General features: G+C 33.2%; 1 protein-coding gene across 6 annotated transcripts in view; it reads left to right on the plus strand.

Moving 5' to 3' along the window:
* Positions 1-19,500, plus strand: part of LOC105225577 (3-phosphoinositide-dependent protein kinase 1) — a 69,474-nt gene extending 49,974 nt beyond the window's left edge. For all 6 annotated transcript variants that reach the window (XM_049458985.1, XM_011204105.4, XM_011204108.4 and 3 more), the window contains 3 exons: positions 8,445-9,518; positions 9,585-9,859; positions 16,667-19,500. In XM_049458985.1, the coding sequence (XP_049314942.1) occupies positions 8,445-9,518; positions 9,585-9,859; positions 16,667-16,954 (1,637 nt within the window). In that variant the 3' untranslated portion in view covers positions 16,955-19,500. The remainder of the gene's footprint in view (positions 1-8,444; positions 9,519-9,584; positions 9,860-16,666) is intronic.
* The last annotated feature ends 8,340 nt before the right edge of the window (positions 19,501-27,840 follow it).

Below are 27,840 nucleotides of genomic sequence, written 5' to 3' on the forward strand. Positions count from 1 at the left end.
AAAAATAGCTGTAAAATTAATATAAAGAAATTAATTATAAAAATTTAAAATAAATAAATAATTACAAAACTCTTGACATAAGTTAAATACGTGGGTCCTGTATGTGTGCTTTTGCACTTGCTGTGTTGCATTCCGCATTTGCGCTGACGTTGCATGTTCCATTTAGTACTTTTGTGACTGAACTTCTTTCTCCCAATTGCGTAAAGTGCAAATGACCTCGTTACCAATGTTTTTTTTATAATAATTTTCGGCTTATTTGCTTACTGCTGTTATTGTTGTTGTGCTCGCATAAAGCAATAACAACTGTCAATACCGAAAATTAAACGGCAATAAAACAAGTGAGCGACCGCCAGCACTTGTTTACTTGGCTGGTGCAAAAATAAGCGCATATACACACATACATACATATGCAAAACACACATACGCATCCATATAAATGTGTACAATATTGCATGCGATGCAAAATTGCCGTGTTCAACCTTATAATCAATTGCATGACGGTAGTTTTGGAGGCATTGCTCCGCTGGGTCGCTCGCCTCTGCGCATTTGTGACTTTTCCAATAATATTTGTTGCTGTTGTTGTTGTTATTTTCGCGTGTTTGAACAGTCGTCGTGCGCCGCAAATATTTGCTGAGTGTTATTTTTCTTTTCAACTTTTATTGTTGTTGTTGTCATTTTGACTATGCACGCAATAGTTGTTGTTTTTGTTGCTGCTGCTGGGTGGTGGCGTTGATCCGCCGCGCTCCCATCTTGTCATAAACGAAAATTGCAGCGACTTGCGCATATTTGCATTACACATGGACATACACATACATGTACATACAGTTATAACGTTTATTTTTGGCAGCGCCAGCATTTTTGCTGTACTTTCTTGCTGTTTGTTGACACTGCTGCTGCTGTCTGCTGGCGGCGGCTGATGTTTGCTGACGCCAAAAATATCTGATGACATGCTGAAAAGTTAAATGTTGCAAGCCACGCGCCGGTGAGCGCATAACAGCTTTCAAGCCATTGTCCGTTATTTTTTTGCTTGCAAGTTTTCGGAGGGTTCGCTGGACGCCGCAAACACTTGCGCCTGCAATTAAAAAAAACGATAAATATTTTGCTCTACTATAAAACAACAACAACACACAAAGCGACGCTGTTTCATTTTGCTTACCCAGAAGCAGCGCTACAGCAATAATGATAAAAACAACAACAATTTTCTAACCATACACACCTTCTCTAATTGGTATGCTGCTGACGGCGCTGCTTGCTGTCTGCTTGTTGTTGTATTGTGTGTGTGCAAAGTTGTTGTACTTGTTTTTGCTTTTGTGTTCTTTAAACAGCACAGCGCCAACATAGGAGTTCAAGGTTACACGCCGTTTAATCTGGTTGGTCGTTCATTAACCGCTTAGCGGCGGCGCAGTAGCAGCGGCGTTAGCAGCAGCAGCAGCCTGACACTGTTTGCTGACTGTTCTGCGCTCGCTTTTGCAAGTGATGGTTGCGCTTGTGTATGCTTTGTAGGAGCATTTGCGCACAGCGCACGTAAAGCTGTCAGCTAGCCGGTCGCCGGAGCCGAAATTTATATGTATCCAACCTAACCTCACTCTCCGCGTACACCGCCTGTTTGGAATCGGTGCGTAGCGAGCGTTTTGCTATGTTTTGATGTTTATAGGCGCGTTGGTGAGCTGCGCTCAAGTCGCTCTGAGGGGGTGGGCGGTCGGGGGGGACGTCGCTGGATGGAATTATTTTGGGCAGTAAAAAGCCGCTGCCTTTTCTGAAAACATAAAAGTGGCGTAAAAAACATTTCCTAAATGAATTTCGTATAAAACACAAGCACAAACAATAACAAGAACAATAATAAAATAACAAAAAATATAATAAAAGCGAAGAGGAAAAATATAATAAAAACAAAAAAGAAAATTAAAACAAAATAAACCAACAACGAAAAATAGAAAAGAAGCGCAAAGAAAACAAGATCAACAAAAATAAAAATCAACCTCAAAACAAATATAAAAATATACACAACAACAACATTAGCGGCAATAATAAAACGATTGTGTTCGAACAAGAGCGCTACAGTAAAGAAGAAAGGAAAATACCAAAAAGTGGCAACAAAAGGCCAGTCGGGCCAACCAACAAACCACACAGAAACAGAAGGCGCTCAGTCAGTCAGTTCCAGGCAAATATTATGCATCGACCACCGATACTTTATCATAATGCCGAGGCAAAGGTAGTCGAGTCATAAATTCTTAAATATTCCCAACTGTTGTTGTGTTCTTGCAGACTACTGACTCGCTAGGGTGCATTGCACATGTTGTTGTAGACGCTGTGAAACAGTTAACAACCTCGGGCGCATTCATTTGCAATAACAAAAGCAATGAAAATGCATAACAAAGCAGAGTTTGTCTAAATAAGCTAATTTGCTTGGGTGAAAGCTTAAGGGGGGAACGTTTTTATCAGAGTTTAATTCGAGCTTAAGCATTAAAAAAATAAAAAATGAACAAAATGCGACTAGACAATGTCTGGCAACAAAAACTTGAAATTATTTGCCTAAATTTTATTTATGTAAAAAAAAAATCGTCGATCAGCAAATGTGACGCTTTTTATACGGCAAAAGCAAAAACAACATATGTACATTTTTTTATTATTTATTATATTTTTTTTAATTTAATTTTATTTTTTTTTTAATTTTATTTTATTTGTTTTTTTTTTAATTTTTTTTATATTTTTTTTTTAGTTTTTTTTATTATAATTTTTTTAAATAGCATTTATCTTTTATTAATTTTTTTTACAATTCATAATTTTATGCTTTTTATTATTTTTTATTTATATTATGGTTTTTGTCTTTAATTAAATATTATTTCAATTAATTAACTACTTAATTCTTATACTTTACATTTTAACAATTTTTTTTTTATTTTTTGCCCAAACTATGACACGCCAATTTCAAGCTTCTTACTGCCACGTGATGCAGTCCAAATATTTGAGTATGCGCTTCTTTCACATTTATGTATATTCTAATCTATTTTTTTATTTTTTTTTTTATAATAATGGCACTTCTATAACATATTTCGTGTTTGTTGTTGTTCCTTTGCTACTGCTCCCCAACAATTGAGTGACATTTCCGCTGAACGCATTCTTAAGCGATGACATGTTTCCTCGGTACACAAACTCAAACAACAACAGCAACAGCAATATCAGTATCAGCATAAAAATGTGCGCTAAAATACAATGTACAAATAATTGAAAATACAAACATAATATAGGATGGCGTAAGAAATACAATAATAACAACAAAAAGAAACACAATTTCGCTGAAATTTTAGCAATTGAAACTTTGTTGCATATTTAATTTTTTTTTTTTAGTAATAATTTTTTTAATTGGCGGCATTGAAGATAGTGACGAATTCGTGGAAAATGTTGAGATAATTTTTTATTCTTGCCTCTGCTTTTGTATATTTTTTTCATGTACCAACCAGTTCGAACTGCGATAATGGAGAGTTGAAATTCGAAATATGGATTATTTTTACTTTGAAAATGATATTTGTTGCGCACAGACCTAGCGCTGCGGTTTTATAAATACATATGTATGTTGCTTTTATTTATTATTTTTAGTTGGTTAAAGTTTTTTAAAAATAGTTTTCAAATTCTGAAATCATATATTTTTTAAATATTTTTTTAAAATTAGTTTTTTTCCAATTTTTTTTCAAATATTTTTAAATCATTTTGAAATTATAATAAAAAAAAAAAATTTTTGTTATAAAAAATTTAAAAAAAAATAAAATTAAAATTTTAAAAAATTAGGTTCCAAATTCTCAAAAAAATCATATTTTCGAAATTTTTTTTCAAATATTACTTTTTTATTCTGGGAACATTTTTTATCTAAATTTTTTTGATTCAAAATATTATTTTTCAAAGTTTTTTTTTTCACAAACGTGTTTTTTCGAAAATAGTTCTCATTTTTTTTTTAACTAGTTTATTTTTTCAAAAATAGTATTTTTTTGCTTCAAAATAATTTGTTTAATACTGAAGTAATCTTTTCAGCGCTTTAGCTTTTTTTTAATTCTGTCGCCATTTGGTTTTTATCTCAAAATATTTTTTCTTTCAAAAATAGTTTTTTTTTATATGAAAATAATTTGTTTTTTTAGCATCTAGCTCATAAACCCGCTTTTATGCTATTTTTGCTCAGGGACATGTTGCTTTAAAACACTTGAAAATTTATTTTTTTCTAAATATTGAAATTTGCTGAAAGCAAACTACAAGTAAATCGGTATTTTCATACAAAATATTATCTGCTTAGCACTTTCAGTCAAAAGTCCGCAGCTATCAATCAATGAATTACCATAAGCCACGCAAAAAATAGTAAATCATTACTAAAGATAAAGTAAAAATAATTCTCTGCTCAAAATTCGAGCACTACACACACTAATCCCTTCCTGTTGTGGATTTCAGCAAATCACCGCTTACTTTGTAATCCAATTGGATTATAAACAAAATTTCGCTACAACAATTTTTCTCTCAAGTGATCACACACACACCCACACATGCATACATCACATCTGTGAGCTGAAAAAATGGCTTTAGGTCTTAGTGGGTCCGCTGACAGCTAATCAGGCGTTCTTCGCGTATATCTGATCTTTTGTTTGTGCAGTGCCAACTTATTTTTTTGCCAGCCAACCAACCCACCAATCGGTCAGCGGTGCGACCAAAAACTATTCGGCCTAGACACAACAAACCGACCGAAAATAAACTAACATTCGTTGTGTTTAAAAATAAAGCACTGAAATAAATAAATATATCTTTTTTATTTATTTTGCTGTCGCCTTGATGGCGTCGCGATTGCTGAGTATAAGAATATTCATTCAGCGACTTTATTTTTTTGTTGTTCTTGTTATATGTACATATATACATACATATATACTTGTATATTTTTTTTTACTATTTTTTGCATTCTTATTTGTTTTTTTTTTCTTTCTTTTTTTTGCACTAAATGCGATAGCGAATCTGAAGATCTGCGCCAAGTGGTGCCTTATTGTGACTTCTGCGAGCACAAAGTGGCAAAAATTATTTTAAAAAATAAACAAATATGCGTACATACATACATATACATATTTGTATAAATATTGCCTACAACTTGTATTGTTATAATTTTTTTGCGTTTAGTTTAATTTTTTAAGCACCACCATTCATTGATTACAATTATCATTCACTGATTGCGGCTACAAAATGGCGCACGCGATTTAATTTTTATCAATTTGTTTATTGTTTTTTTTTTTATATTATTATTATTTTTTCATTTTAATTATTATGTTCTTTCAATAATTTTTTTGTAATGTAATTTTTCGTAATTAATTTTTTTTAAATATTTTTCAAAAATTAAAAAAATTGTTAATAATATTAAAAAAATAAACATTTTTAATAATATTTTTAATTTTTTTTGATTTTTTTTTTAATTTTTTTTATATTTTTTTTTTTATTTTTTTTAATGATTTGTTTTTAATATTTCTTTTTTTTTGTCTATATTTTTTAAATTATTTCGTCTTTATTTAATAATGTGTTTACAAATCTGATTTTTTGTAATTATTATCTGTTTAATTCTTCTTAATACTAAAATTTTTATTTATTTTGGGTTTGATTTAATTAATATTTTTTGTAATTTTTTTTTATATTTTTTAAATTATTTATTTTTTTATTTTTATACATATACATATGTACATACATATTTTTTTTTAATTTTTTTAAATTATTATTATTATTTTTTTAACATTTCAAGCAGCATTCTATAACATCTCTCTTCTTTCTTATCTATATAAATTTATTTCTTTTTTCGCATCTTTGTGTAGTATCTATGCAAATATGTATGTATGTTTCATAAGCTCTCATTTTGACTTTCTTTTGCGCCAGCAGGTGCAAAAAAAATATAAACTTTGCAAAAATTAATTCAGCAATAAAATAGCAAAGTTGAAAAACAAGCAAACGAATTAAAAAAAATAACAAAAAAATATATTTAAAAACAATCCCCTTTAAATAACAGAAATAAGCAGAACAAAAGAGACAGCAAAAAACAGCAATGAACTGTATGAAAATGGCGCGGCGAGCAACTTCTGTCGAGTGTCGTTGTCAAGTGAAATGTGGGAAACAACTGCAAATGTATAAATAAATATAATATTTTATAGGCAAAGCGATAAGAAGCCAGCAGCAAAAGCGAGCGACAGGCACACACTTGAAGAAACAATGATCAACCGCATGGCAAGGCGTGTGGAAGAGGCGGCACAGAAGAAAGAATATGGGCGTGTGTGCATGTGTGTTGGGGGTGCTCTCTAGGTGGCACAGCTGACCGGTAGTGGGGTGATTAAGATCTGATTTTGCAGCCACAAGCACAGTGCGTGCAAAGCCAAAGCAAAAGCGCATGGCAGGCGACCCAACGACCTACAGACGGCCGAACGGACGCAATGTGGGCGGGTGGTGGGCTACACTCAATGCACGAAAGAAAGACAGTTGGTTACCTCAATATTTGCGGTGAATTAAATAATAAATTTAAGGCGCTGGGAGCTACGCAAGTGGGGGCGAGTGCATTTGCTAATAATATATACACAAATGTATGCACATACTTATGTATGTATATACTTGTATGTTTGTCGAATCAAGTTTTACTTTTTTCTCAGCTAATGCTGCGCGTGTGGATTAATTGCTAATTGTATTAAAAATGCTTGTTATTGCTGTTGTTGTTGCTTTTTGTGTGCGCAAAAATTAGCATAGACATTCTTTGTTGCCAAACGCTTCAATGAAAGTCACAAAATATTTTGAAACAAAAACCAAAAAAAAAAAAATCTCAACCACCGCCTGCTTGCTCTTTGCTTGCCGGCGTGCTCGCGCTCTGCAGCCATTTGGCCAGCATTCAGCGATCATTTGTTGCTAATAAAAAGCTTATAAATGCACATTTGCCAAACGGTAAATGAATATGTATATTTATGTATGCCTGCATGTGTATGTGTGTATGCTATCTCGTTCAGCGTACGCCTCCATGCTCCACAGCAGCAGCAGCAACGGCGGCACAGTCAACGCTATGAGATTTGCATGAATTTTATTGTCGCACGCGTGTGTCTGTCTGTCTGCTTGCTGTTGCTTTTGCCGCGCTCGATTTTGATTTCAAAGTCACTTTTTTGCAAGCAGCACGTTTTGAAAATTTACAGTTAATACCTGATTGTGCTCATATGTAGGTATATGCAGTTAGCTGTGTGTGTGCTGGTGTGTGAATGTGTGGGTTTTCGCAATTTCAAATGTGATGCAGGCGTTATACATACTTATGCCAATAAACTTGTATGTATATTTATATAGTTATGTATCTACTACATATTTTTATGTAGGCAACTGAGTAGAGTTCTATTTTGATATAACATATGTATGTATGTATGCTTGTAGTCTTTATTACATAATATGCAACAATTTATGCGCTATAAGCGTGATATTAATATAGTAGCCAAGCACAATCATACATGTGTACTTATTTACATATTTATCCATCAAGAAATGTTTGTTGTCGCGTTGCTCTGGAACAGCTGTTGTGCACTTTCCCTTCTTAAAGTTTGCCCAGTTCATTTGTCTCGATATAAATATGTACATCTATGCATACATATATGCAGATTTGTATGTACTCTTTTTTGTCTATATATACATTGCTGGTCATTATTCGCGGCTTAAATATGCAATCAGCGCTACGCCCACGTGTCTGCCTTGCTTGCTGGTTCTTCTATGTAGTACCTCAACTAGCCCACGCTTGCAATGTTTTTTCGTCGCCACATAAATATTTAATCCAATATATATTGATATATACTCATATAATTCAATTATTTGTCACACTCGTCTACTATAAAAACCGTTGTTCGACGCCTTGTTGCTATAGAATTGATTGAGGGTGTGAGCCACAATGAAATGCATATGTTTGTGTGGGCGGGTATTACTGGAGTACAAAACCGGTAGTGGTAATCGTATGGGAAATGCTAAATTAAGCATACTAGAAAGCAAAAAGTTTATTAAAAAAATTTATAAATCATATTGTATATGAATGCCTTCGATTATTTCACCACAAAAAAATTTAGAACTGAAAAATATACATAAAAATTATAAAAAAAGGTAAAAATAGAAATTATAATGCATAATTTAAGCAAATAACTGCAACTAGCTCTCATCAAAAAATTAAATTAGCAATAAAATAAAAATTTTATAAAAAATAAAATTAAAAAAAAAATAAATAAAAAATTAAAAAATAAATATTGAAATTTAAAAAATTAAATTTAAATTTAAAAAATTCTTAAATTGTTTAAAAATTATAAAAAATAAAAAATTTAAAAGTTTTTATATTGCAAATTTGAAAATAATATCTACAATACAATACTATTTCACCTCGAACAAAAAATTCACCACTAAACGCCAACTTTCTCTTGCTGCTCTTCTCTTTACAGTTAAAGTCTGCGAAAAACGTCACATCATACGCGAGGACAAACAGGAGTATGTGCGTCGTGAACGCGAAGCGCTACACATGATGACCAATGTGCCGGGTTTCGTGAATTTATCATGCACGTTCCAGGATCGTCGTTCGCTGTACTTTGTGATGACCTATGCCAAAAACGGCGATTTGCTGCCGTACATCAACAAGGTGGGCTCCTTCGATGTGGACTGCACACGCCACTATGTCGCCGAATTAGTATTAGCTTGCGAGCAAATGCACTATCGCAATGTGGTGCATCGTGACCTGAAGCCAGAGAATATACTCTTAGATGAGGATATGCATACGTTGATTGCCGATTTTGGTTCGGCGAAAATCTTCAAACCTGAAGAATGTATTAATCCCGTCAAACCGGCACCATTTTCGTTGGGTCGTCGTAGCGGACGTAATTCACAGAATCGCAGCGATGATGACGATGATGAGGATGACGACACTGAGGATACCAATGATACGTGTAGCGATGATGATAATGCGCCCGGTGGACGCGGTGGCCTGTATTATTATCGTGGACGTAAGGGCAGTTTTGTTGGTACAGCGCAATATGTGTCGCCGGAAGTGCTGCGTAATGGTTTCGTTTCACCTGCTGCTGATCTCTGGGCACTCGGTTGTATAGTGTATCAAATGATTTCCGGTCTGCCGCCGTTCCGTGGCAGCAATGATTATGTCATATTCAGAGAAATACTCTCCGGCGATCTAGACTTTCCGCAAGGCTTCGATAAGGATGCCGAAGATCTAGTCAGACAACTATTGAAGATACGACCCGAGGAACGTTTGGGCTCACAAGATGCCAAAGGCAGTTATGTCAGCATACGTGCGCATCCATTCTTTAATGGCATCGATTTTGCGACAATACGTCAGCAGACACCGCCACCAATTTACCCATACTTGCCGGGCGTATCGAAGGATGACGGCTTTAGTTCGCATTATTTTATGCCAGAGAATCTAGAACCCGGCTTGGATGATAAGCAGCTGACACGTTTGCTCGGCATGGAATTGGGCACATACATTGAGAAAAAGACTGTAGTAAAAAGTGAGTAAGAATATTATTTGTATAGTTTTTAGAAATATTAACATATTCGCTTCCATATTTGTGCAGATATTTACGACCTTTCGGAGAGCGAAAAGCAAAAACGTTTGGAGCAACAAAAGTCTGATAAATGGCACGTCTTCGCCGATAACGAAGTCATCCTGAAGAAGGGTTACATCAACAAACGCAAAGGTCTGTTCGCGCGCAAACGCATGCTGCTATTAACAACGGGTCCACGGCTCATCTACATTGATCCCGTGCAGATGGTGAAGAAAGGCGAAATACCATGGAGCGGCGAATTGCGTGTCGAGCCGAAAAACTTCAAAATATTCTTTGTGCACACGGTAAGTCGAAGTTTAATTGCATTGCAAAGCTTGCAGCGCTAAATGTAGTATGTAAAAAAGTGTGGTTATGTGTGTTTTGTATACACTTTTTCGCGTTTGTTATATTTTTAAACATTTAAATGACTTTTATTGCGGCTTTATCAGTGTGCGCTGGCGTTAAAAAGCAGCGGATGTTATTATTACTGAAATGTGAAAGTTCAAACAATTGATTGATAAGCTTTGCTAGCGGTCTGAGGCTTGTGAAAGCCATATAATATACAGCGCAAATAAATTTATTGTTTATTTGTTTATATTTCCACCCATATTGTCGCTATCATTGTATATTAAAACATTTAATTCTGTTGATTACTGACTCCTGCGTTGAATTATGCAAAAATGTGCGCTTACACTTGCATACTTGCCGCATATTTAGTACGCTAAATTTAGCGCTACTATTTGTGCATCCACAGCCATACACATGATGCCCCACTTTGCTTGCCGCAACGTCTGCTTTTATACCGTGCGCGCTGGTGTTGCAGGCGTGTTGTTGTACACCACATAGCCAACTGGCGCCATGGCACTCTAATTATTATGAAATAGTCGCAAAAATTGTGTGGCACAATAAAGCGACAGCGTTACATAATTGCAAAAATTTTGCAAATTCTTCGCAACAAAGCGATTTGGATAGCATATTACATCATGCGCCGGCGACTTGTGCTGTTGTGAGTGCGCACACCTGTTGTACTAATGCGTTACAATAAATAAATAAATGCCAAATATAGTATAGAAAAGTTAGTGTAAAAGCACCCTTTGGCATTCAAATTTCATTTCGCCACCGTTCTCTTTTTTATTTTTTTATTTTTGTTTTGCAATAAAAATGCTTTATTACTCGCGCACATGTTGTAGAAATGACCGCATAATGAACAATGAGTTTGTAATCTACTCATACATAGTAACTACTCAGGTCAGAAAACGGCCTTGAAGTCACACGGAAGCGCTTGTGAGTGTTTTGCACACGTATTAGTTTTCTGTTAGGGAACAGCAAGCACACGCGGTTTATTGAACTTGTAAGCGAAACTCAATTTGGCGCCATTCGCGCGCCCGTTCTTGTCTGTCTGTCTGTCGTCAAGCGTAGGGCTATAAAAACGTAAGCTAGCTATACACATGCATAGACAAGTAGTTATAACAAGTATGACTGAGCACTCCCCCATTGGTGCTGTTATAAGTACGTAGTGTTACTGACATTTATAGGCCGCTTGTGAGCACTTATACACGCCTCTCTATACTCTAGAGCTACATATATTTCTAATTACTTCATTATTTCGGATATTTTAATTTATTTCGCACATTTGATGGCCGAGTTTTAGAGAAAATAATATTTTTTTGCTTCAATTATATATATTTTTTGTGATTTATAATTCTTTTGTGATTTATATTCTTTTTATTTGTATTTTTTTTTTTTATTTATAATTTTGTTTCCTTGATTTATAAAATTTGTTGCTGGTTGTAAGCACTCACAGTCCCATTTTGCACTCGCATAAAGCCTTCCTATATCATTAAGTCTCGCTTCTGACGTCACTAAGGAAGTAGATATGCTTCAGAAATGTCTGAAATGCTTTGAGTGTCATTTAACTGTCTTACAGCTTACGTATGCATGATTCTTAGACAAAACTGTCGCATATTTGCAAAGCAAAATTTTGCAGAAGAGTATTATTTCAAAGAAGTGTATTTGTTTATACCCTGTACAGGGTATATTAAGTTTGCAACGAAAGTTTTTAACACCGAAAAGGAAATTTTGGAGATTATTTTTTGTGAATATTAATTTCTTTTAATTTTTTTTTAATAGTTTTTAATATTTTTAAATATTTTATTTTTTATTTTTTTTTTTTATATTTTTAAATATTTTATTTTTTTTTTTTATATTTTTAAATATTTTTTTTCAATATTTTTTTAATATTTTTAAATATTTTTTTTTTTTAATGAAGCGCCTAATTGACGTTGTTTGTCACTCTTATAAGAAGAACCACCCTGTATTACCTATTAGAAGCTCGAGTTTAAATAACATTGTCTTCAAAGCAATTATTCTTCAAAAACAGACTGCTGACAGCTTGCTGTATGCACAGCAGAGCATTTCATTTGCAATTTTTAAACAAAATTGTTGCCCTGAAAAAAACAACAATAATGAAAATAATAATTTTCCATACATTTTTTCCACTGTTATTGTTTTTTGTTGTTTACCAACTCATATTACACGACAGTGCATTGTAGATATTACATAATCGAGCACAATACCGCTACACATGCTCCTTCATACGACTGGAGTTCGTAATATATGTACATATGTATGTATGTTTGTTAATAATAAATAAAGCTATCACCTTACGCTTAGACGCCGCTAATTGAACGGCGTTTTCGTGTTAAACGCCGCGTTTTTTTGTAAATCGGCTGCCGCTAGCGCTAATGCGCGTGTCACTGTCACGTTTACAACGCAAGTGACAGTCACTTTGCTATATATAACTGCCGTTATATGTGCGTCCAAGTCAAGTGCTAAATTCAGTTTTCAGCATTTCAGAGTTATTTTGTTTATAGTGTTTATGCAATCCATATTTTTATATTTCTTTGTGTGTGTGCGTTTGCAAATTATACAATGCTTGCTTGAATATCGACACATGGCAATGAATATGCCACGGTTGCAGCAAGTAAACACATAAAACCGTTGAAATTCTATAAACAAGTGCAGTGTTTATGCCAAACACACACACGCACACACCCACACACATGCATAGATGCTGCTAGTTGTGGTTATGTAAATTGTGCGCACAAGGCATGCGCGAATTTGCAAGCAATTTCATTTTCGTATACATAATTTGCAAACATTTTGAAAATTTGCCAAAAGAAAATCCGAAACAAACAAACAAAATATTTAGATTTCCGCGATTATTGTTGCTGCGCGCCTCACGCCTTACGCCACACGCTCAATGTGGCAATGACGCATTTTTCATGGGCAACATAATATAGCCATGCATAAATATATGTTTGTATGAATATGTATATGTGTGTGTGTAATTTAAGTGTACCCCACACAGCATAGCTGGCGGTTGAGCCATGAAAAGCGAAGCAGCCGCTTCTGCTAGTACATACATATGTACATATGTCCGTCCGTCTGCTCATGCACGCAGCAAGTGGGCGTTCTTGGTAGCTTGATTACTTGTGGCTGGGTGGCGCGGCACAGCGCGCTGTTGCGTCAGTGCATTTGCTTTTAGCGTGTGCGGCGTTGAGAATATTAAATTTCAGCTGATCCTCGCCAACAACACCGACCGATTGCCCCAGCGCTGCAGCGCTTTTATAGCCGCTACACAAATTAGCAATTTTATATAGCTATAAATGTTGATATGTACGTGTGTGTATGAATATTATGGTCAGCATATGCATATGTACATATTTATGTGTGCTGCTTGTGCCGAAATAGCGCTAAAAGTGGGCGTGTAAGCGAATACTAGCGCGTAACACTAACCCACACATACAGTGCCGCACATAAGTATTGGCACAGCAATCATTTTGTGTTTTTCGGCTATTTTAAAAGCAGACTAATAGGTTTTTTAGTGTAAATATATTGTCCCTTGTTAAATCCATTCATTAACTACCACATACACTAATTTTTTTATAATAATTCATTTTTAATTATACTTTTTAATTCATATTCATAAAAAATAAGCAATTTCCGCGACACAAAAGTATTGGCACACTCCGTAAGTTATAAAGAAAAAAGATATTATGCAATTTAATTAATATTTGGTGGGTAGTCCATTTTGTTTGATTACAGCTTCTAGATGCCTTGGCATGGAATGTACTAGCTTTTGGGTTGTTTGCTGGGTTATTTTGTGCCATTCCTCTAACAAAGCCTGCTTCAACTCCATTTTCTTGCAAACTGCCCGCTTTCTCACCCGCCTTTCCAACTCCTCCCACAAATGCTCAATTGGGTTGAGGTCAGGAGATTGCGGTGGATGGGGCAAGACGTGTGCGGTGTTATAAGTTAACCACATTCTTACAATATGGGCCGAATGCTTCGGGTCATTGTCTTGTTGAAATGTGAATGAGCTTGGTAAATTTAGTTTTTGAGCACTTTTTTTCAAATTTTGCTTCAAAATATTTAAATAAACCGTTTTGTCCATAATGTCTTCTATAAATACCAGCTCACCCACACCTGCAGCAGCCATGCATCCCCACACCATCACACCACCACCACCGTATTTCACTGTTGGAGCAAGATTTTGTTTTTCAAATTCAGTGTTTGGCTTTCTCCACACCGAAGTACCACCATCGCTCCGAAAGATATTGTACTTACTCTCGTCTGAGAAGAGTACTTGGTCCCAGAATGTGTTTGGTTTTGTGTTATACTCTTTTGCGTAGTCTAGGCGCTTCTTCTGGTTACGTGAAGATATCAATGGCTTCTTTCGAGCAACACGCGAATTATAGCCAGCCGAATGTAGTACTCTTCTAACGGTCATCGCATGAATATCTTTTCCAAATTCATTTTTCACCTCAGCAGCAATCTGCGTAGATGATATTTTCGGATCTTTTTTGACTTTTCGAACAATGTGCTGCTTTTCGCGATCGCTTAAAACCTGAGGACGACCGATACGCTCAGCACTTTTTAAACATGATGCTCCTTTAAACCGCTTTATGATATTGCGAATTGTGAACCGGCTTCTGTCCATCATTTCACCTATTTCAGCATACGATTTGCCTTAGTTGTGCATATGTAAAATAATTTTTCGCTGAGATACAGTGGTTTCTTTTTGTTTTGAAGACATTTTTTAAAAAAAAATTTAACTTTTCACGTTATTGAACACAAACGAATTTCACAAAGCAAAAATGATTGACAATTTGAATAACTGTTAATAAATGAAAAGAAAAGCGTTGAATTCTCGGAAAAGTAGCGGCCAGACTGAGTATTTTTTAATTAACAGACCGGGTGTGCCAATACTTTTGTGTCGCAGAAATTGCTTATTTTTTATGAATATGAATTAAAAGGTATAATTAAAAATGAATTATTATAAAAAAATTAGTGTATATGGTAGTTAATGAATGGATTTAACAAGGGAAAATATATTTACACTAAAAAACCTATTAGTCTGCTTTTAAAATAGCCGAAAAACACAAAATGATTGCTGTGCCAATACTTATGTGCGGCACTGTAGGTGGCGGTGGGGGTGTGTACACATATAGTACCTGCAAGTATGTAAGTGTATATGTACATATATCTTAGCCAAACAAATTTATTTGTTTATCCACCAACATTCATTCATACATACATACATGTGCATGTAGCGGCATTTATTGCTGTGGCAAGTGTATATTAATTTAATAAATAAACGCATACACGCGCATACATAATTGCATGTATGTGTGTATATTATGTTCGCATGTGCATGCCGAAATGAGTTTTGCGCGCTGCTGTTATTACACTTAGAATTTTATGAGCGCTGCATGCGCTTACTTATTGCCCGGTCGTAAAATCTATAGTCTAAAGTTGACACGTGCGGCTAAATAATGACGTAAGAGGGGGCGCAGGCAAAGTTTATTTGCAGTTTTTACACACTACACACATATCTGTTTGTAATGAGGCGTGCTAAGTTACAAGTGTGAAGGCTTTGGGGGGGCAAATTGCAAGGCACGTGTAGGAAAGTGGATTTGTTTTCACAGATTTTAAAATTTGCACATTTGTATTTTTTTTTTTGCTAAGTTCTGTATTCGGAAATGCATTTTCCGTAAAATTTTATGTATTTAAATTCTATTTATTATAATTTTTTATGCATTTTTAATAATTTAGGTATTTAGTGTCATCATTTTGTACAGTTGTTATTATTTCTACTTTAATTTTTAAATAAAAATAGTTTTTTTTTTATTTTACTAGTTTGTTAGAGTATTTTTATATATTTTTAGTATTTTTAATGTTATTATTGCTTAGTTTTATATATTTATATTGTCATTATTTCTATTTTTAAATCAACTTCTATTTTAAATGCTTATTTTTTGAGATTTTTTTTTACTAAATATTAATTTTTTTTAGAAAGTTTAGTTTTTATAATTATTTTAGGGAGTTTTATTGTTTTTATTTTATTATTTAATTATTTATTTATTATTTTTTGAGAATTTTATTATTAAAATGTTTTCTTTTTTGAAATTTTTTTTTTTGGTCATTTTTAATTACTTTAGTATTTTGTTTCATAATTTTTAACTATTTCTAATTATTTAAATTTCTAATTAGTTATTTCTTATTTTAAAATTTTTTTAATTTCATTGCTTTTTTTTTATTCGAAAATTTAATTTTTTATAATTATTTTAGGGTATTTTTTAATTATTTCATAACTTTGTTTCATAATTTTTATATTTTATATACATTTTTTATGTACAAAATATTTTTGAAAGTTTTTTTTTACAATTTTTCGTGAATTTAGCTTTATGATTTTAGATTAGTTATTTTTTTTAGACTTAATGACTTTTTTTAATTTTGAAGTTATTTTTTTCGTATCTTAATTTTTAATTGGTTGTTTTTTTTTAAATAATTTTTAAGCAATTTTAAATTTTCTTGGGTATTTGAGTTTTTTTTGTGGTGTTTTTAATTTTTAAAAATTTTCTTGCTTACTTTTTTATTTTTATATTCTTCTTCTTTTATTTATTAGTATTTTTAGACTTTTTTTTATTTAATTCTGGTCATTCTCCACCACATGTTCCGACTATATCTAAATGCATTAGCATAAATTTATGCTTTCCTAACAAAACACCATAACTAACCTCAAACTTTTTTCTTTTACTTCCTTTCAGCCCAACCGAACGTACTATTTGGACGATCCCGATGGTTACTCACTCGAATGGGTCGACTCCATTGAACGCATGCACAAACTCACCTACCCCGATAGCGATACCGGCGCGACGACGACGTCGACGGCGACAGGCACCTCGCCGAAATCGTCACATCGAACTAACTCACCAACGTTCTTCAGCAGCGGCGGCGGCGGCAGCCACTCCAGCGGCAGCAGCAGCAGCGGCAACATGTTGACCGCGGCCATCGCCGCCGCCACAGGCCGAACGACGAAAACGGCGTCGAATTGAATGAAGCGACCGCCGCCACCACCACCACCACGTCGTCGTCGTCAACCAGATATTATATATCTACTAAAGAATGCAACAAGAATTCTACAAAAACACGCAAAGGCACACAGCATACAAATGCGTGCCGAATTGCAGCTAAAAACCTAGGTGTTCCAAGGCAGAATGTATTTGCCGCCGCTGTGACTCCACACAGAGCAGCGCTGTTAAAGCAACAACAAAAAAGTAAAAACTACTAAAACCGAAGTGGAACAACAACAACAGCGCGCAGCAAAACATTTAAAGTAATATTAAAACAAAAAATATATATATACACACACATACATACATATACAAATGTTTAGAACAAATTTAGTTCAAATCAGCAAATACATAAAATGATTATTAATTAAACATAATAATTATAATTAATAAATAATAATTAATAATTAAACTAATCTTATATATAAAATAGAAGTGAAGTATAGCGAATAGCAAAAAAAAAAAAAACAAAAACAAAAAATTAAATTAATTTAATATAATGTAACAATTAATTGCAGCCTAGTAATGTAACAGCATTAAGTAACAGTAAATTAGCGTAGCGAGGAGTGGCGTGTTGTGCGCGGACATAGCAAAAATTTAGCAAACAATACTTAGCGTTTAAGTGAAATGGTCCGAAAATGTGCTTAGTAAAATGTAAATGTGTGAAAACAGCAACAACAACAACTGCAACAATAGTTGATATTAAATGCGTGAACGAATTTGACACTCGGCAAACAAAAGGTGAGGCGCGAGCAATATGTTGTATGACAATGTGTAGGTGTGGCAGAATGTATAAATGTGTGAGGTGGCGTGATGGAAATGCTAGAAATTGTAGAAGCAGAAGAAGAAGCAGCGCGGTAAATTTTACAATATTTATGCATATGCTAACTTTACAACAACTAAGACACATGCTAATTATGCGATTAAATTATAAATGCATGCCAGACGGACACACACATATATACATGCATACATACATACATACATACATTGTATATGCATACATGCAGTTGCAAGCAGGCGTATATAGTGTGTAGTGGGCAAAAGTGTAGGAAAACACGTGCAAAATTCTATATATATGTACATGTATATAAGCCTACATGCATATACATACATATTGACGTGTAAAAGTATAATTTAAATTAATGTAATTCTAATTGTAAACAAATGTGAATATTTTGTAGTTAGTCACAATTAAATGAATTATACACAGCAGAGTAGAGCAGCAAGCAGGCAAAAAACAGCGTGCATATGTATACATACATACATATGTGCGTGTCATAGCAAAAATGAGAGCGAAAACCGAACTATATAAACATTGCATACATATGTATGAGACTATGTACATACATATAAAGCAAGTTACATACTAAAATACTATTAAATGCGTACATATACATACATACATATATATGTAATAGTAAGCATAACTAAAATTATACTATATATATATTATATATACTCTACATATACATATGTATACATAAATGAAATGAGAGCGAAAACGGGCGAAGCGCAGCAATGTGTTGCATACTTGCAGGCGTTTGAACAGGCGTGTAAATGAATTTCCAGAAAAAAATATATATATAATATACATACATACATATATGCAATGTAATTATTTATATGCATATAGACAGACGTACATATGCAGCAAACAGTTACCAGCAGTTAGTTAATGAGTTTTTTATGCTAATTGTGCAACAACTATGTTTACAACAAAATAATATTGTACATGCAACAACAAGCAAGACAAATGTATAACACACATATACACGCAAGAAGCAAGTAAGCAAAAAGTAATGTAGAACAAGCAATGACTCTGACTGCAATGAGAGAGAAACTCGCGCATTTTGCAACAACAAAAACAACAACATTGTATTATAGAGCATGTCGATTGCATAGTGTTTTAAGCATGCATTGTGCGCTGCGCATGCGCGAGTTTACCGCTTGTATTGCATTGCGAATTCGCGAATATGCAAAAATGTAGCATAAAAGTACATAATTACATACACACACACACATGCATATATACCCTATACAATTAACATCAAACACAAACAAATTGTAACAACAACTGCGTGTACACGCATGCGTGAGCGCGTGTCGGCTTAGGGCGCCAGCCGCTTAAAGCTGCCGAGGTGGTAACACTGGTGCGTCACAGCGCATAACAACATTTAGCTAAATTACAAAAATAATTAGCTAAGTAAAAGTAAAAAAAAAAAACAAAAAGTAAATAAATAAAAAAAGTTAAATTAAAAGTATTTTTATGCGATTAGCGGGAATTTTAAGCGTTGCAAATGTAGTGTGTTCATAGCTGTAAGCTGTAAACTGTAACAAATGTAAATTATTTTTATGCAAAATGCGCGCAAAGTACGCACCAGTCGTCGCACCGACACATAGGCATGCGCAGGCGCATACATGCAGTGTTACCGTTACGCCGCCGCCGCCGTGTTCAAATTTTTGTTTTGTGCATCAAGTTAAATACTTTTATTGAATTTAAATTGAATTGAATTTGAAATTATTTTGAACATTTTTTTAAAAGTCAAAAAATATAACTTTTTGTGTTGTATTAAAAATTGTAAAAATTGTTTTTATGTTTTTATTTTTTGTATTAAAAAAATTTATTTTCAATTTTTCAATTTTTTTTTAATTTTTTTTTTTTTACTTTTTCTCTTCACAATTGCAATTTTCCATTAGCATATTGTTCTTACTCAGTACTTTTGCCCTAATAACGCAACGCATAAGACTTGATACTTAATATAGACAAAAGATAAAGCTATATGCAATGCAAAAACAAAAAAAAAACTTATTTGATAAAAACAAAAACAAGTTTATGCAACGTTTTTGCACCGAAAAAGCAACAAAAATTGAAATGTAAACAAGTAGTAACAACAATAGCAGCAGTAGCAACAACAACAAGCAAGCAGTAACTAAATTAACTGTAAAGTAGAATTTTGTATGCTGCGAGAGAAAACTGACCAGCGTGATTGGCAGCAAAATAATTGAAATTCTCAAAAACTCAGCTTTTTAACTCTAAATTTGTATTGCAGCGTATAAAAACAGAAATACAACAACAAAATAGCAGCAATTTGTAGACTTGCTTTGTATTTTCTTAAACAATTAAATTTTTTTTTATTTAAATTGATTTTTTTGATTAAAAGTAAATTGTTTCTAATCATTTTTTTTCAATTAAAATAAATTTTTTTAAAATTAATTTTTTTTTTATTAAAATTACTTTTTTTATTAAAATGATTAATTTTTTAATATAATTTTTTTCAATAAAATCTTTTTTAAATTAACAATTGTTTTTCTAATCAAAATTATTTGTTTTTTATAAAAATTATTGTTTTTCATTAAAATATTTTTTTTAAATTAACAATTGTTTTTCTAATCAAAATTATTTGTTTTTTAATCAAAATTAATTGTTTTTATTAAACTTATTTTTTTATCAAAGTTAATTGTTTTTCACTAAAGATTTTTTTTAATTAATTGTTTTTCAGTAAAGTTTTTTTTTAATTAATTGTTTTTCATTAACGTTTTTTTTAATTAATTGTTTTTCATTGAAATTATTTATTTAATTAAAATTTGTATTTTTGTTTAATTAAAATTATTTTTTTCTAAATTTAATTTAGTTTTTTAATTAAAATCTATTTTTTCTTCAAATATTTTTTCTAAAAATATGAACTTTAATTAATTGTTCTTCTTTAAAGTTATTTGTTTAATTAAAATTTTTAAATTAATAAAAATTAATTATTTCTTTAAATTTTTCTTCTAAACTAAACTGAACTTTAATTAATTGTTTTTCATTAAAATTATTTATTTAATCAAAATTTTCAATTCTTTTTAATTAAATTTTTCTCTTAAAAGTATGTACTTCAAATAATTTAAACGCAAAAAAAAACTAGCAAAAACAATTAAACAAAATTAAATTAAAAAAAATTAAATTTAAATAAATTAAAATACAATGTGTACGACAGCTGCAAGCTTAAAAAATATTTTGAAAAACTATTTTTTCAAGTAAAAATTAAAAAAAAAAAAAATTAATTAGCTGTAAAGTAGTCTATATAACTGCATTTCTTTACTTTTTCTCTTGTTTTTGCATTATTCTCTTTTGTAAAAACTTTTTGTTGTTTGTTTTCATTTTGAATAGCTAAATATTGTGTATACTCACTTTGGTTGCCGCTTTCTAAAAGCTACAGTGCTAAGCATTAAAAATAAAGTATTTGCGTTGTAATTGAAAATATTTAAAGTAATTAATTTGTTATATTGAAAGTAAGTACCGTTAGCACGGAAAAGTGAATTTATTTCGCCACCACTTAGTTCTAACTAGCAAAAATCACTATTTTATAGTTACAAAAACAAAAAAATATAATTATAATTTCGCTTTTTCAAAGCAACACTCCTATTTTCTAAAAGTTTTGGTACAAAAACAAAAAAAATAATAATTTTTTGAAATGTGCTTGGTAAGCGCCAAAACTTTTCGAAGCAAATCAGCAGGTGGCGAATAAATAAAGTGCACGAAAGCAAAAGTGTCAAACAAACACACTTATATTGCTGCCAAGCATAAGCAAAAACAATAGCAACAAAGCGTCGACGTATACAAACGCAAAAAAGTAATAAAAGTAGTGCAAAAAGCGTGAAGCGGGTGTAGAAATTCGTGTTTGCTAGTGAATGCCGTAAAAATTTTATTTTGTTTAAAAAATACTAAAAAAAAAAATGCAAAAACACATTTGTTTTGTAACGAAAATGCAAGAATGTGAAATGTATGTATGTAGCAGCTTGCCATTGTTGCACTAAACTGTCGCATACATGTGTTTGTATGGAATTCTGAGCAACTAAATTTAGCACATGGCTGTAGAGAACAACAAAAAGTCGGAAAAAAACAATTGTACAACAACAATAAAGTGCAGCGCTGAAATTAAGCATAGTTGGTAGTGAAATTGTAAAGCAAAGACAAATGCAATCAATCATTGAACATGAAGACTCTTACGAATGCACAGTTATGCTTTTGTTTTTGTTTGTATTATAACACTACTTTTTGTTACTGTGTTTATTATTAATTATTAAAATTTTATTATTAGCATTTTTTGCGTTGTCGTAAGTGGCAAACCTTTGTAATTACATAATTAGTGTTGTACATGCACACACCTACAACAAATGTACCAAACTGCGTACAACAACAAAACGCGAAAAATATTAAAATAATTTTTTTCTTTTCACACATAAACTCCTTCAAAAAAAAAGGAAATAAAAAGAACAACAACAACACATGAATTATAAAAAAAAACTACATCAAAGCGCATTAAACAATAATGCATAATGTACACACACACATATACACGTATACATTTACAAATTGAAAACATGTAGCAACTTTTGCATAATTACATAATATTTCAATATTTCATAGCATAATTAATTTGTAGTTAAAAGCAGTTAAGCGCGCGCATAATTTAAATATCTTATTTAATTAAATATAAATTAATTAATGCTTATTAGCTGAATTATACTTGTATTTTGTAATTAATTAATTTATGTTAATTTTAATAATGAATTAATTTATATTACAACTATGCTAATTATCTAAAATTAATTATTTACAACTAAGCTAAATTTATGCAAATTATTATTATTATTATTATTATAATTACATATAAACATATAGTTAAAGCAAAAAACATAAAAACACATGCAACCATTAGTCTTAAGTTAAATTATTCAAAACAAAAAAGCAAGAAAAAATGAATTCTGGAGTTGCAAAATTCACTAAAGAAAAAACAACAAAAAAAAAAATGAAATAATTTAAAATAAAATGAAACCCAAAATAAATCTACTATTAAAATTACGGATTAAAATAAAAAGTCGACTGTAAATTTACAACAACAAAACAAAAGAATTTCTTTTCATTTATTAATTGAGCTTTTGCTTGGCAAGATTTGGGTAAATGTCTAGTACTTGGTTGGGAAATCGGGTTACCTTATTGCTTGAGATTACTGGTTCCGAGTGTATCACAAAAATCAAAGAGAAAAAATAAATTTTGGTAGTCGCTGCATTCTTATTTGTTGTTTCAGGACGAAGAAGAAGACAACAATGGTCTTGTAAATGATGAGCTGGGGTTAATTGTGACCGAAAAGAGCAGATCCATGAGGAATTAAACACAGCGTGTTCGTTCCGTAGTAGAGGGAAGAAGACCAGTGGTTCTGTGGTCGACAGTGTCCACTGCGAAATCTAACGGGTGATCTAAGTAGAGGTACTGTTTTTCAATAGCCTTTGACGTTTTGTAAAGAATGTGTTTCGCGAGCTTTGCTCAACTTATGGTCAACATAATCGGCCTACTGAACGTACTATTCGCAACACCATCACACATCTTTAAACCCAGGATTCATTATTGGATAATATTCGACCGAATAGACCACGTTCAGGAGGCAGTGAAGCACGTTTTCTGAAAAATTCACGTTCATCGAAAAATCACATTCGAAGATAAGGCTCAATTGTGGCTTAATGTCTTTATCAACAAATAAAATTGTCGATATTGGCGTAAGGTAAAACCTCATATGACGCACGTTTAGTCCGAATTTTGGTATGGCGGCATCATCGGCCGTATTGCTTTCGAAATTAAGCATGAAATGTCTTTACCATCAACACGGTGTTGAACGACTTTTTTCCGGGATTTGATGAAATCACAATTTCTAACAAGATGGTGCGTCGCCTCATGTTTCACGTGTATCTAAACATGAATACTTTGGGTGGAAAGTTTGGCAAGAAATGGCCTGGTTAAATGACCGCCAAGATCTTGCGATTTAACGCCTCTAGATTATTTTCTCTGAGGGTATGTTAAATCAAAGATTTACGCCAATTAATTAGCAACGCTCAAGGAGCTCGAAGACAACATTCAGTACACTAGTCGAAATGCTGCAGCGGGTTATCGAAAATTGGAGTAAACGGGTGGAGATATGCAAATAGAACCGTGACCGATATTTTCCTCAAATCATAAATGTCATAAAATTATCTGCTCCACAAAAAATCGGAATCTATATTGAGCAAATTGGAATGTTTTATTTCATTTTAACATTATGTCGTCCTTGTTGATAGACCCAATATACACCGTTGGTTTCACAGTGTGAAATAGGAGCAGGAGCAGCCTTTTTTCTGTTGTAATTCAACCGCAGAAGACTGCTTCAAATTAAATGATTACATACAATTCAGTATTTTTGGTCGAAATAGTTGACATAACAGACGGTGTCAGACAGGTGCAGCAGAAGCTCACCTGCTCTAACCAGCAAGCGGCAATTATAACTATCTGTAGCGGATATAATCAGTCAGCGTTAGGTTAGGTAATAACTAGACTCACAGTGGGTAACGAAAAAAGCAGACGAGTTAGACTCCTCCTGTTCGATACCACAAAAGTATTTTTTTGACAGATCATGGTCGAATCATGTTAAGCTGTCATGTTATGTAGCTGAGGGTGTACACGAAGATCGTGGAGAGTCGATTCGGAGCTGTTCTCAGCAACTTGGACTGACGTATGAGACGACTTGGCGCATTTTACGGCGAGATCTTAAATTGAAAGCGTACAAAATACGGCTGGTGCAAGAACTGAAGCCACTCGTCCTTCACAAGCGACTTCGCTTCGTTCTATGGGCTCTTGAAAAGTTCAAAGAGTATCCGACGTTTTCGGGAAAAATTTTGTTTAGCGATAAGGCCCATTTCTAGCTTAACGGGGATGTAAACAAGCAAAATTGTCGCACTTGGGACGAAGAGCAACCAACATAAGAGATTCAAGAGCTGCCATAAAAAAAAACAACAGTTTCGTATGGTTTGTGGGTCGGTGGAATCAGCAATGCTTGAAACTGAAGCTCGTGATCTCGGAGGCGCTTCCCACACATCGCATCAATTAAGAGATTTATTGAGAGAACACATTGATGAGCAAATAATTTCACGTTTTAGGCCAGTCGTTTGGCCACCAAGATCGTGTGATATCACACCGTTAGACTTTTTCGTCTGGGGATACGTAAAGTCCAAAGCCTAAGCGGACAATCCCGTTTCGATTCAGACCTTGGAGCAAAACATCACGCGTGTCATTCGCCAGTTACAAGTCGAAATGCTCTAACGAGTTATCGAAAATTGGACTCAACGAATGGAGCATCTGAAGCGTAGTCGCGCCGCATTTGAAATAGATAATCTTCGAAAAATAAACGTCAAAGAATGATCTTTCGAATGATAATAAACACTTTCCATTAAATTTGAAGTTTCTTTATTTTTTCTTTAAAAAAGTGGGGGAACCTCAAAATGGATCACATTATACTCGTATTTATTTTCCAAGATCTAACACTAATGACTGTAATAAATTTTCACAGGTGAGGGAAAAAGGGGACACCGGCAAAGCTTTGTAGAAATTGTGCGCCTATTATCAAAACTATTAACTAAAATATGTACATATGTAGTATTTGTAAGTAAATATGAAGTAAACAAAAATAAATAAAAAAGAATAAATTAAAATCAGCAAAAGGTGAAAGACACTCTCCAAGCGCTGGAAGCGTTTATATGTAAATATTTGCACAAAATAAATATTATTATTATTATATTAAGTGTGAACACTTACACACATAAGCGCATAGTTACAACTGTTTGTTCACATACATATGTACATATTTTCAATTGTTTTGAAAATTATATTACATTAATTACAAGTGGATAGGCGGAAAGGTGGATAAACACAAATCGAAAAAGAGCTGACTTATAGTAAAATGTTAAGTGCAATCGAAATTGAGCAGATAGAATATTAAATAAAACACACATCCACAACTAATTACACACGCATAAGTATGTATGTACATATGAATGTACAATTACAACTGGCGAATATTATGAAGGCAACAATGGAAAATTTTTGCAAATAAAATCGCAAAAAAATTGGCGCGCACGTGTGATTAGGGCATAAATAAATATATTTATGAGGAATAAATGCGTTGTATGCCTAATTATAAATGAATATGTATATGTATGTCTTTGTGTATGTGTTAAGTTTGTTTGTTTTTCGGTTCTCTTAATCGACTGCGCGGATCGGCATGTGGCGCTTGTTGGAGAAATTCACCAAATGAGTTTAGTTCCTTCGGTTTTGAGCAGCGAAATTATGTGATGTAGACTTACAAACATATGTATATATGTACATAGTTGCATAAAAGTTTAATGGATGGAACCATAAACTATTTTCCGAAGTGAACTTTAGTCCTCAATTAACTCCACCGTGTCTGTTTATCTGAAGTATAGTATGTATAAAGTGCATGATCATTGATCAACACGTCAATAAAATAAAGGAATTGATGCTTAAGAAATGCTGATTAACAGTCAGATATCTTTTTGGCATCGTTGGAATATCGGAAGGATCAGTGAAAACGATTTTTTAAGAGCATTCGAGCCTAAGAAAAGTGAAAACACGATTAGTTCCAACATTACTAATTTTTTTCAAAAAACAGTGTCGTATTAACGTCTGTGAAACAATGCTTTCCGACTATGAGGTTGTCATGAAACATATTTTTAACGGCGATGAGTCGTGGATCTATGCTTACGCCCCGGAAACAGACGATTAATCGGCGGAATATTCCTTCTGACGGGCGAAATTGTCAACAAGGAATATTATTTGAGTGTTAAGCACCGTTTACGCGAAGCTATTTGTAAACCAAGCCGAAATTATGAGCCGACAACTCTGGGATTTTACACAATGATAATTATGTTACCTAAAATTCCTATGTAATTACGGTCAAATCGCTTTGAACCTGTGACAAATTTGTTGAGACGGCTAAGGTCAATTTCGGCTTAGTCTCCTGGTTTGGAAAAGAAAGTGTCTGGATGTTTCCCCCTCAACTTGCGTCTGGCAAGATTTTTATCCTTACTTATAAAATGCCTTACGGAGAAAGTTCAGTAAGAGAACCTACTATTTCGGCAAGATGAGCCTTGCTAAGGGAAAGCAGTTCGGAAGATCTGATCTAGGCTAAAAGGTACTTATAATCGCACAGGAGCTGGTCATCGCCCTGCATGCGATGTCCTTTGGTCCAGTGCTAGATCGCAAACGTCAATGAAGATCCAACTCGGTTCAATTTCGATATGTGCGGGCAAACGGGCCCCCTGGCTAGTTAAGCGGATTTGGCATTGCTAGCGATTCCGCAAAGGTGTGCAAATTCGGTGTGGGATTCGTGGTGAGATAGAGACTCCGTCGCGAGTCCTGGAATTCACCAGGTGGATGAACGTATAGCCACAATTCGCGTCGAAGCGAAGCGAACCTATTAGAGCTGCCACACGGTGGGCAAAGAAGGTATCTTTAGTATAAGGGTCGGTAAAAAAGGCCACTTGGAAAGACTTAATGAAATCTCCTACATTTGACGCCAAACAGCGAAAAGGAAGAACGACAAGCGCCCTGTTGTAAACTCGGCTATAACCGAATAAGCGATGACAACACTAATAAAGAAGAAGTAGAGTTGACTTACTTTGCTTAAAAATCGCTGGCTCTAAACCGGATTTAGACCCAAAATTTATTAGGCAAAGTTGTTCGGAATGATCCGTAGAACATTTGCCGCTTACAATATTTTATATAAAAAAATCGACCCGCTCTTATATACATATGTAAATGCATATACCTATGTGGATTAAACGGTCAAATAAGTAAAATTCCTTTTACATCATTTGAGAACGTTTTGTGCTTCAACAAAAATAATATTAACACCGGTGGAATTGAGAAGATAGCATGAAATTAAAAAACATATATCGCATGATATAAAATAATCTTAATAGCGGTGCTATAAAAAAATAATAAAAGAAATATTTTCCTACATATGTATAGCATCTTCAATGTACTGAAAAATTTACCT

Source organism: Bactrocera dorsalis, chromosome 5 (genome assembly GCF_023373825.1).
Source record: "Bactrocera dorsalis isolate Fly_Bdor chromosome 5, ASM2337382v1, whole genome shotgun sequence".
In the NCBI taxonomy this organism is placed as follows: Eukaryota; Metazoa; Arthropoda; class Insecta; order Diptera; family Tephritidae; genus Bactrocera; species Bactrocera dorsalis.